Below are 11597 nucleotides of genomic sequence, written 5' to 3'. Positions count from 1 at the left end.
ATTACGTCGATCCAATCAGTGTCATCCACTGGTTGGGCCGTGGCGAATGATCAACCAATGGGCGCGTACTACGCGCCCATTCAGTTTTAAGCTTTTCCCTGGGGGTTCCACTTCATCCAAAGGGACTCGTCACTTGTCTTTTGACTCGAAAAAATCCATTCGGTTCGCTCGGGTGTGCGTAAGAAGGATGAGGAATCAGTTTCTAGAAGGAAGTTTCTTTTTTTTTCATTGCCCTCTTCCATGGTTGGTTTCAGGGGTTTCGAATTTGATGGCAGAAATACCCGGTAGTTTTCCATGTTCGCAGGATTTACCGTGCTTACGGGATACGTATACTTCCTAAGAAAACAGTCACCTAATCCAGTCCTGACCAGATTCTTCATTTCTCTCGGTCATCTTCCAGCCGTGCTCGATGGATCACGGACATCCTCTGCAACATTCCTTGTTGGGTCACTCTTATGGCCGATCGGCTGAGTCCACACTAAATCGATCTAGAATCCTTCAATATGACCCCACAGTCGTGTCACAGATAAAAAGCCACCCCTCGGGGTGCGTTTACCCTAAGCCATGCGTTCCGTACCTGCAGGAAAGCCACGCTGCACGGGGAACTATCATGGGGCCCAAAAAGGAGTATTGAACAGTTCGAGTTAATAGGTAGGAGTAGAAAGACAAAAAATACCTTGAAGGGTTTTACCGGGCGCATGTGTGAGTATCATGCGAGATAAAAGGAGGGGTAGGAGTTGAGGGTAGACTAGCATTGGATGCTACCATAGACGGAGACGGGAATGCCATCACCAACGAGATGGTAGATATCCAAATTGCAGGATGTCAGTGATCGGAAATGAAAGGGGATTGAACTATATGACACGTCCTATGGTGATTTGACTTCACAAGTCGAAACATAAAGAAATGATGGGGGAAAATAATAATAAAAAAGGAACGCAAAGACTAGCGTCAACTATGTACAAGCCAGGCAGAACAAATCGCTAGACCAGTCGGCACGGTCGTGTCGAAATGCAGGGCCGGAGCGACCGTGGATCGGAATAGCGTCTAGAACGCACTGTCGGTGATAAAGGTGTCGACAGGAGAACACGACAATCGGCTCAGGGGGGCCATCGACCCCTGTGTCTGGGTCATGCTCATGCCCATGGTCGGCAGGGTTGGGGGCATGGTGAATAATCACCGCCTGACCCGCTCCCACTGCAGCAGCCTTCCCTTTACCCCGCTCCGTGGCCGGGTCATAACTCTCCTCAACACGTTTAGCGGTGCGACGCTGTTGCTCGTCTGTCTGTTTGGTCTGCCAGGAGGTCCAGTGTGATGCGCCAACACTGGGGCCCCAGACCCGACGACGACAGATCTCACACACTTGTCCGCGGGGGCGCCACCCTTGTTGCCGGAGGCGGGTGACTTCGTCCACATGCACGAATAAGTCGCGATCCAACATACCATTTGCAAGCGTCAAAAGGGACTTCTCATATGAGTAGGCCGAGAAGACGGATGCAAGCACTGCGCGCAACTCAAGCAGGGAAGGTGACCAGCGAGCCGCCTGCGTAAGAAATGCGCGGAGGATCCGCAGGAAGGACATGTCCGTACGTTCACTACTCGACCCACCACCACTTTTCACAGTGCTGGCCAGCAAGGAGGTAAACACCTGCTGAACCAGAGTGCGGAAGGAAATGGTCAACGGGCCGATGTTCCCGCCCATGGGGCTAGGGGCAAATTGGGATTGCTCGGACTCCTCGATATGGTGCTCCCTCATCACGGTGAAGACATTGCTTGTGATCCGAACCACGGCCTCGATGAGATCGAGCCAGAGAACCTCGTCAAATGCCAGGGGTTGTTCAAGCGGAGGCACACCACGCTGACCATTGGTGCTTGGTCTAGACTGCAAAGCAGTCTTGGTTTGGCCTTGGCAGAGCCATGTTCCAACACCAGAGTACTTTTTCAGCGATTCCAGAAGATCATCTATGGCCTCGGTCGCACTGGATGAGTCTGGAGCTTCTCCCATGCTCTGGATGATTCCAACTAAACCAGCCTCAAGTGTACTCAGATGAGCAACAAGACGGTTCAAGGCCGGCCGTAGCTGGCCTTGTCGTGCAAGTAGAATCACCGCAGCATCAATCGCCCCGCTCTCCTCAATGGCCGGAAGCAACTGATCAAGGTGAAAATCGCCGACGCGAAGTCCGTCAACAAAGTCCGCGATATGAGAGGGGTTGTATTTGCAGAGAAGCTGCACGTAGCGTTCAATCATCCAATTGTCAACGGACGGCGGAGCTCGACTTTCTCCGCTTTGGACAGTGGGCTCCACGAGCACCAGCAGATATTGATACTGGCTGTGTGGATTCTGCTCTAGTGCCTGTAAAAACGTAGAATGTGCTTCAGGGGCCAGGTTTTGCATTGTCTCGGCTGCCCGTTTGACATCGATATCGGCGATCTCAGTGGCGTGCTTTTTCACCACTTCCACAACATCTTTTCGTTGCTTCTTACCAAGGGTAGAACCCGAACGTAGGCAGTCGTGTAAGGACGTAAAAATAGCTTCTTTGTCATTGGGATCATCAAGATACGTCAATATCCATTCCGGATATTGTTTCTCTGAGCGGTAGGTGGATTTGAGGATGCGGAAAAACCGAGCTTCCTTGAACAAAGGCACCATGCTCTGAACGTCAGGTGGATGATAGAAAGATAGCAAGTACTCCGCACTCAGCTCACAGTCCTCAGCCATGTCCGGCTCGGGATACTGGCACAGCCGGACGAGAACCTGATAAAGAGTCGTGCCCGAAAGAAGAATGTACTGGGGGTATTTCGGAAGATTGCGCGCAACAAACATGTCCAAGTAAATGGTATCAGAAGGAGAAAATAACGATGCATCCATAACTTGAAGCAAAATGGTAATCAGATATTGTCGGTTGATCGACACGCCAGAGGTGAGAGCCTCTTCGGATTCGGGCTCATTCAGGAAACTGTCTTCAAATGCTTCGTTAAACATGCTCATGAAGCTGGATGCGTCATACTTGAGCATAGCCCTGAGTGGTGAGAACGAGTCAGTACCATCAGAATCATTGTGTGGCACTGTGCCAGACAGTTGGCCTGAGAAAAGATATTGGTACAAGGAGGTTTTTGCACGGAAGGCTTCGGTTTCCTCCATCTCGTCCCCTGTTGGGTAGATGCGGCTTGTCAAGGCAAATGATAGATAGGGGAATATCTTCATTGCATTTGTATGTTTAGTCACCTCGTTTGTGTGGTCCCCGTTGACAATAGGTTCCGGCTGAGATGGGATCATACGTAGAAGCTCCTCCAGAGGGCCGACGTAGTCTTGTAAACAGCGATTCCAAACGTATATATACGCATCATACAGATTGTGTTGCTTGCATAACGTTGTGACTTGATCAATGTCCATGGTAGTGGTGTCAAGAAGGCAAATAATCTCCTCTAGGTGGCCAGGTGGGTGGGTGACCACAAAGTGGTTGATCAGAGCTTTTACCGCAGTCGGAGGCAGTGAACGAGTCGTCCCGTCGGTGATGCGTGGTTCAAGAACGTCCAGGAAAATCCCTGCGGAATCATTTTCCTCGAACCACGTGAATATTTCTTCCCACAGAAACTCATAATCCGCCATGTAGATACAGGCCGCAATGGACACCTCGGCCAATTCCTCCAGTTGCTGGTTGTCCACTCTCCCGTTATCTGCCTCGGCATTGCGACCGAACGCATACTTGAGAGAAGCAGAAATCATCTCCAGTAGCTTCTCCTGGACGATCAGCTGTCTTAGGGAATCTTCTTCAGGAAGACCGACTGTTAGCTTCTCTGCGGCACCCGTGTAGAAAGAAGTGGCCAATCGAATGGCACCAATGAAATCACCCGCTTCCATAAGTGCAAGAAGTCGATCAGCCCAATTCGAAAGACTACCAACTAAGACCTCATTATATCCAAGTAGAAACAGACGACCTTTATAAGCACGGAAGCTCATATAGAATGCATCTGCCACTACACCATGCATCGAAGTGTCTTCTTCATCCAGCTGCTCGACTAAAGTGTGAAGCCGGGCTGAAAAAAGATCAGCATGGTAGACATGTCGACTCACAAGGTCGATCGAGTCTGTTACATGCATGGAATAGTCTTCAAGAATGAGGAGTCGCTGGGTTATGGTGAAGACTGCAAGGACTGAGCGACTCAACCATTGCACGGCGACGATAGGCTCATCCGCCTTCCATCTGCTGCGTGCTCTGAAAACCAGGTTTGGTGGCTTGTCCCTGTCCACAGGTTCGTCCGTTTCCGCCTCGGTCACTTCCAGCACAGTCAACACATTTGACCAGCAATAAACGAGCTTGGTATTAGAGGTCTGGCTGTCTTTTCCTTTCAGTCGAATTGCAGGGAACCAAGCAAGAGCACCAGTCATAGCACTATGGGCCGGGACTTCCTTTGGCCTCGGCGCTTTGTGCTGGGTCTGTGCAACAGGTGTAGTAGACACAATGACCAATAGATAAGGTGTCAACATGGCAACTAGACCTAATGAGTCGGACGGTTGCTCTACATTGCCCAGCGGCAGAGGAGAAAATGCCAAGACTGAACTGGGCTTCCGCGGCCGCACTTCTTCTAAAGTAGTAGGAGGGTATCGGCCAAGAATTCGAGTTGTTTTCACTGTTCTCGCAACAGCGCCCATCCCCCGCGTTGCCAGATGAGAGAATGCCATTCCACTCGTATCTGCGGACACAATCGCAGTACGCCGTGTACCCAGGAATCCAATATGAATGACAGCCGAGCCCGCAATATGGCCATCCGAGGTTCGAGTTTCCACTTGGTTTGCGGGAATCGGAGGGATATGGAGAAAAGGTCGTGCTGAGCGGGATATCTCCCATGTATAGATATCGCCAGACCCATGGCCACCTGCGACGGTAGAATGATCTGCGGACAACGCTAGAGCAGTGATTGGACCACATTCCACAGCTTTTGTCCCTGTTCCGATAATAGTTTTCAGACTTTGCTGATAATCAAACACAAGAATTATACCTTTGGAGGTCCCGACCACAATGCTGGTGGACACCGCCAAACAGGTTGGTCGCCCAAAATTGCGCCTCCCAATCTCCGAGAACGCCTGTCCGGTGATCTTTCGCAGCTTTGTCCATCGCACCACATCCCACGGGCTTGGGGGTGATTCTGGTTCCGAGTCCGGGGTTGGTGATACCTGGCTCGTGAGCGATGACTGCCGGGAATGAATATGGGCTAGAAATGGCGAGCCGGATCGCGATACACTGAGAGGCGACGACGATAAACGGGATTGGAAGCGGAGATCGAACGGACGATGGACTGGACTCGGACTGACTCGTGGGGAGCCTCGGGGTAATAATGCGCTGCTGCCCTGCGACGAGATTACGGAATCCTGCGATCAATCAGAAGGCTGTTTCATCAATGCGCGCTCATCTCACCACTCACATGTAACGATGGAGAGTCATCTGGGGTCGAAGCCGTCTCATCCAGTAATTCAGGGATCCCATTGAATTCGGTGCTTTTATTTGGTGGAGTTTGCGGTAAACTATCCCTGACCGCTTGAACGGTCTTCTCTGATGCATGATCTTGCGCATGGTCTTCTATTGTGTCTATTGTGTCCAATTCGTCGAGTGGCTCCTGGGAAGGTCCGGGATTGTGGAGAGCGTCATGGTCGGGAAGTTGGGAATTGTCATCGTCCGGGCCTAGATCAAGCTCATCCTCTCGTTCCCAGCCCTCACTGGCCTCTGCCATCGAGCTCATGAGCGTCCTCGAATGATCATTGCTGGCGGGTCAGGAGGGGGCGTGTGCGGACCAGCGAGGTGCTCCGAGTTGGCAGATCCAGATCTAGCCGGGGGAGTTTCGATCGGCTCGTATTCGATATGGGTACAAGAGCGATCGGATCAAGCAGGCGAGGTTCTTGAGTTGAAGTTGAGCTCGATATACATGTGGAGACAGCGCGAGTTCCTGAGCTCCGTTGCCTGGTTCGGGCCGTTTGGGGGCTGGAGAGCCTCCAGCCACTGTGGCAACATCATACCAGTAGTTACAATGCATGCTCTACTCTCTTTCCCCTTGGTGTTTTCTGTGAGTCAAAATGAAAGTTTTTTTATTTGGAGTTCATCCAGCATTTTTCATCTGTCATTTTGTATGTAGTTTCATTGAGTCCCCGCCTTCGTCACTATATCGCCGTTGCTCACTGCATGTTATTGTTCCAACATCCGAGATCGCCCAGCATCCATGGATCTCTCTTCAACCATACACAAACCATAGTCCGTACAGTTGACGTACTCGACAGCCCTTTCTCCCGACAGTCTTGACAGCTAAAAATGAAATAAAAAATCTCCGAAGCCTTCGAATCTCCAAATTCGGCGGATCAACACGGCGAGTCCGAAGTACAGTGCCCCTCCCGCCCGCCAGATCCTCCTGGGTACAATGAAGCCAGTCATTGGCGGGAACTAGCAAGCCCGAATGCGACAACGGAGCAGCCGTGCCATAAGCACTATCGCAGCCGACATGGATATATTGGAATTCGGCTCCGGCTTGGCTCTAGCTTATTTCTGCAGAGCAAAAATGTCCCTGGTTCCTGGTGATCCTGCACCGTGCTAGTGCGGGGCTGTGGTTACATCGAGTCACAAGGATGTCATCTCGCGCCCTATCAATGTGGGCGATACAGACATGAGGTCCGTCATATGCATCGGTCTTGTGTTTTCTTTTCTGGAAAATGATCGTCGGTGTGTGGAATGTAGCGGTCCTGAGGGGCATATTCGTCACTGTCATGGCTGGTAGTCACCCTTATATAATGGTCTGGAGGGCCCCGTGGATATGGTGGATGAATGATCAAGACAAACTCTGGGATTGAAAACATTCTCCTGTCTCTCAAAGAGCATAAGATCCGGCCGGCAGTTCATCCTGTTTGCTCAATTTTGGCCTTAAAGCCCATATTTTGTGCCTGATTGTACCTTCCGTCGAGATCGCAAAACAATCACTATGGGTCCCATCAGCCGCGGCCTGGCACGAGCTCTGCTCGGCGCTTTGATGCTAGAGCCAGTTCTTGGAATGCCAAATTTGTCCCAGATATTTGGACGAGACACCGCATCGACAACCACCACAGCGGCCGACGCAGCAACCACCTGTAACGGCCGTACGGAGTACTGCACGCGCTCCTACTCAAACATTACATTCATAGGCTCGCATGACTCTGCCTTCGTCGGATCTCTTCCGCAACAGAACCAGAATATTGATATCACCGCACAGCTAGACATGGGCATCCGGTATTTGCAGGCGCAAACACACAAATCACTGCTCGACGACAAGGTCATCGAACTCTGCCACACGTCTTGTCTGCTCGAGGACGCAGGGACGCTTAAAGCATACCTGACCACTATCAAGGGCTGGCTAGATGACAACCCCAATGAAGTGGTGACAGTTCTTTTGACGAACGGTGACTCGTTGGATATTTCTCTCTTTGGCAGCACATTCGTCAGTGCCGGAATCGATAGCTACGCGTTCGTTCCCTCGTCTGAGCCCTTGGCTTACGCCGATTGGCCTACGCTAGGTGATTTGATTGACAGTGGAAAGAGACTCGTCGTGTTCCTGGGTTAGTTGCTTCCTTTCTTTTCTTCGTCTCGAACCGAGTAGCAAAAATTTAACACTTATCCAGATTACGGCGCCGATACCAGTACAGTAGACTACATTCTCAACGAATTTGCCTACTATTTTGAAACACCCTACGATGTCACAGACGCGACCTTCTCAAGCTGCAGTATCGATCGACCTGCCGGTGCCTCCGCCTCGGGGCGCATGTACCTCGTCAACCACTACCTAGATCTGGATATCTTTGGCATTGATATTCCGGACCGCGACGCAGCGGCCACTACAAATGCCGCGACTGGAGAAGGCAGTCTTGGTGCACAGGCGACAGAGTGTGAGGCGCTGTATGGCCACGCGCCGAATGTGATGTTGGCGGACTTTGTAGATAAAGGGGAAGTTATTGAGGCGCAGAATGAGTTGAATGGCTTTAGCTCGTAAAGTATATATAGTACACATATTTAGGTAGATCATATAGCATCCTTCGGTCTGGTGGGATGAGTAGATAGTAATGATTACAATGAGAATGATTCTAAATTTGTGAGTTGATACGGTTGCATATAGGTGCCACAGTTCATTTGAAACATGTCTCGAAATAATTTGACCTATCTGCTGTATCACTCAGTAACTTCGCATATGATATTGATGATAGAGCAGCTATACGGTCTGCAAGCCGGTGGTCTTTCAAGTCTCAACTCTACCTCGGTATTCACCTGGGCATGTAGTACCTATCTAAGTACTCGCTACCTAGGTCCTGCTTTCTGAGGTCAAGTATCTATTGTGTTGCTCATTTGAACACCTTGGTTCAGTATGACTTTGAACCTACTTTTCAGGTATCTTTTCTCAAAATTAGCCGTGGCAGCAATGTGTTGTAGGCGGCTATACAATTCAAACCAAACCCTAGTGCATATGCCCAGTAGTCATCATGTGTCTATTTCAAATAAACATCATGCTAGGTTTGTCATAGCAAAGCTCATGCTTCTACTTCCACCAGTGTCTCCCGTTCTAAATCAGACCGCATTGTCAGCAAGAATTCCAAGGCACGTGTGACGAACACATACCCCAAATCTTATTTGCAGAGGCTACAATAATCTCAGCCTTCGCCAACAACTTTGCGGCATATCTCTCTGCTTCCGTCGGGTAGAGCTGGTTCTTCTGCGTCTTGCGGGCGTTTACCTGTTCAAAGGCTTCCTGTCGGCATTTTAAAACAACAGAGAAGAGGAGGGGAGGGAGCATACCATCATAAGCACAGGCACCAGATCCTTCGGATCAGCCTCGGCCAAGGCGCGCAGGTTTCGAAATCCATTTTCCCTGAGTAATCGTGCAGTCCAGCTCTGAACAAAAGTCACCTGCGTCATCTCAAGTAGGTCAGCTCGAGCACCCGCTTCAAGTCTATCGCGCATGTGATCCAGCACAGCGGCCAGCATTCCCCAGTTCATTCGCTGGCAAAATTTGACGATGCCAGCCGCGAAGCCGTGGCATTGCTGTGCCAGCGTTTGGACCGTGCCCCGAGGGATACGGTAACGCTGGGCAATAGTTGCTAAGGGGACTTCGTTGCTTAGGTCGCGGAGCTGAAAAGCTGTATATGCGCGTCGGTAGATACGCGCTTTCTGGATTTCTTCCGGGGTTACTTCTTTCAGTGATGCGCCGGATTTTACCCTTTCAACGTAAGTTTGGAGTTCATTTCATGGATAGCGGCAACGAGACTTACATGGTATTGACAAAGCCCGGTTGAACACCGACGAATTGCAATGCGCGAATACCACTCTCGTCCAGTTGGTCGATTTTATCACGAAATATTTGCCAGTCAATTGGCGTGCTCATGGCTGCCTGCAGAGGGGTGAACATGTAGAAAATGTGCATGTCGCCATCCATCACAAAAGCCTGTAGAGCTTTCTTGAGCTCCTCGTGTACAAATAAGCCATCTTCGGGGGAAAATGCTGAGGCTACGACGGCTTGACCAAAAGGTGTTGCTCCATATGCCTCATCTTCTTTCAAAACCAAAAGCTCTTCATCGACCAACTCTTTTAGAGCTGAGACCATGATGCTATAAGCAATTTTCTTATCCAGGGTGCGGTACAGAAGTGTACATCGTACGTATTCCTTGATCGCCTCGCATCCGGATACTAGACCTGTTGCGATGGCCTCTAGCAGCGCTCGCTTCAAGCCTCGTTTTTCGGGGACAAGGGAACTTTCAATGGCAGGCATATCGGCATCCAATAGGTCACATACGGCTTCCAGATCAGCCTTGACACATATCAAGTATGTCTCGCCGGTATCATCTTTCCCTTTGCGCCCAGCCCGTCCACACATTTGCCGCAACATCGCAGAGCCGACCAACTCTCGGCCCATCCGGGCTCCATTGATGATGACCCGTCGGGCAGGAAGGTTCACACCGGCAGCAAGGCTACATGTGGCGATGAGGACCTTGAGCACGCCTGAATCATACGCCGCTGCAATCAGCTCCCGTTCTTCGGTTGTCATTCCAGCGTGATGAAATCCTGTTCCTTTAATAACTGTTTTCCCGAGTACAGGGTCTAGACCACATGTGAGGCTTCTGAGATCGGCAAGCAAATCAAGTCGCTTGTTCAGCTCTTCCTTATCTGCTGCATGAGGCATAGCTTCACCGATCATCGCGGCATTAATCTGGCATGCATTGCGACTTCCACAGAATACCAAAGCTCCGTAGCCCGCTGAAGCAGTTTCCACGGCCAGTGCTACCATAGCGTTGGTTGCGGCATTGCCAAGCTCTTTGTAAGACGAGGGCTCAATAATTCTATGCGGTGGGATTATTTCGGGCAGTGACGTTGAAGCCAATTTGGTGGCTGTCTGAAACAATTGCCTGGACGTTGCAGCTGGATAAATCGCATTTTCATAAACCAGGTATTCATCAATGGGGACCGGTCGGTATGTTGAGATGAAAAACCTAGCGTTCATCCATTCGGCCAGCATCTCGGTATTCGAAAGCGTGGCACTCATTCCCACAATTTGGATATCTTGTTGTAATAGGAGCAACTTGGTGACCATAAGCTCCAACAGATATCCACGGTGTTCATCATCGAGCATGTGCAACTCATCGAGCACGACCACGCCTAGGTTCCCAATGCTGCACTCCTCAATCGCAGTGTTGATTAACGAATTTGCCTAATCACCCTGCATTAGATAACTTCTATCAGGCTTCCAAATTTGAGCTTCCTACCTTCTCGATAGTACAGATCGCAATGTCAGTATCAGCCCAAGTATTAGTCGTCCGACTACCACCAAAGAATCCAGTTACGCGGATTTGTTTCTGAGGTCTCTTCCATTGCTTGCCAGGGAAGCTCGAATCATCTTCGCCCTCATCATCCGGGACATTCTTGTTCACGTCCTGAACAATCCGACGCATCCACTTTAGCTTCTCCTGAACCAAAGCCACATATGGCAAGACTAAAATAGCTTTGCGCTCGGGATTCTCAATGATACGCTTCAATAATAAGACATCTGCTACCATGGACTTTCCGCCCCCAGTGGGGGCTGTGTAAACCAAATGTCGCTTACCAGAGAGTAAGCCCCGAGCTAACAAACATGATGCCTGCCAAGCATAAATGCTAGTGACACCCAGAGCAGCAAAATTCGCTGTGAGCGCTGCAGGAAGCCCATACTTTGGGTTGGATAGCGAAAGCAAAGGGTTCTGAGTTGACCTCGGTGCCGCTATAGAGGCCTTCTGTAGCTCATTTTCTTGACTTGTTATGCCTGCGCCCGGACCTGTGTGGATCTTGCTGGCGGTAAATCTATTTGGAGGGGCCTCCAAAGAGGCTCGAGCGGACTCCAACGGAGTGGATTCGATGTCCAAATCGCCATGTGGTTGGTACCGAGGTATCGGAAGAGCTCTCACCTCAGACTCTGCATTGGTGGTCTCCAACTCGGTGGAAGGCCTTTTATGACCTGCCAGTTGCGCTACATGGTATTGTTGTCGGCGCGCAACGTCCATCGAGGTCTCGAACCCGTGAGACTTCATCGACATGGCTTCGACGTCATTGATGCTGAGGCCCAAG

At 50.5% G+C, this 11597-nt stretch overlaps 3 protein-coding genes across 3 annotated transcripts; 1 reads left to right on the top strand and 2 right to left on the bottom strand.

Moving 5' to 3' along the window:
• Window positions 1-955: 955 nt before the first annotated feature.
• On the bottom strand, window positions 956-5739 carry N7484_010116 (CORVET complex membrane-binding subunit VPS8; the record flags this gene model as incomplete). The annotated part of the gene is made up of 2 exons (XM_057120503.1): window positions 956-5371; window positions 5425-5739. 2 exons carry the CDS (start codon window positions 5737-5739, stop codon window positions 956-958), a joined length of 4731 nt encoding a protein of 1576 aa, XP_056970058.1.
• Window positions 5740-6963: 1224 nt separating this feature from the next.
• N7484_010115 (uncharacterized protein) lies at window positions 6964-8004 on the top strand (the record flags this gene model as incomplete). The annotated part of the gene is made up of 2 exons (XM_057120502.1): window positions 6964-7573; window positions 7637-8004. 2 exons carry the CDS (start codon window positions 6964-6966, stop codon window positions 8002-8004), a joined length of 978 nt encoding a protein of 325 aa, XP_056970057.1.
• A 532-nt stretch (window positions 8005-8536) lies between these two features.
• N7484_010114 (DEAD/DEAH box helicase) lies at window positions 8537-11566 on the bottom strand (the record flags this gene model as incomplete). The annotated part of the gene is made up of 5 exons (XM_057120501.1): window positions 8537-8568; window positions 8625-8739; window positions 8802-9222; window positions 9275-10707; window positions 10763-11566. The coding sequence occupies 5 exons, from the start codon at window positions 11564-11566 to the stop codon at window positions 8537-8539; spliced, it is 2805 nt and encodes a 934-aa protein (XP_056970056.1).
• Window positions 11567-11597: the final 31 nt, after the last annotated feature.

This window comes from Penicillium longicatenatum (genome assembly GCF_028827895.1).
Source record: "Penicillium longicatenatum strain IBT 33135 chromosome Unknown contig_6_segment0_segment0, whole genome shotgun sequence".
In the NCBI taxonomy this organism is placed as follows: Eukaryota; Fungi; Ascomycota; class Eurotiomycetes; order Eurotiales; family Aspergillaceae; genus Penicillium; species Penicillium longicatenatum.
This window is presented reverse-complemented; position numbering and strand designations above follow the sequence as displayed.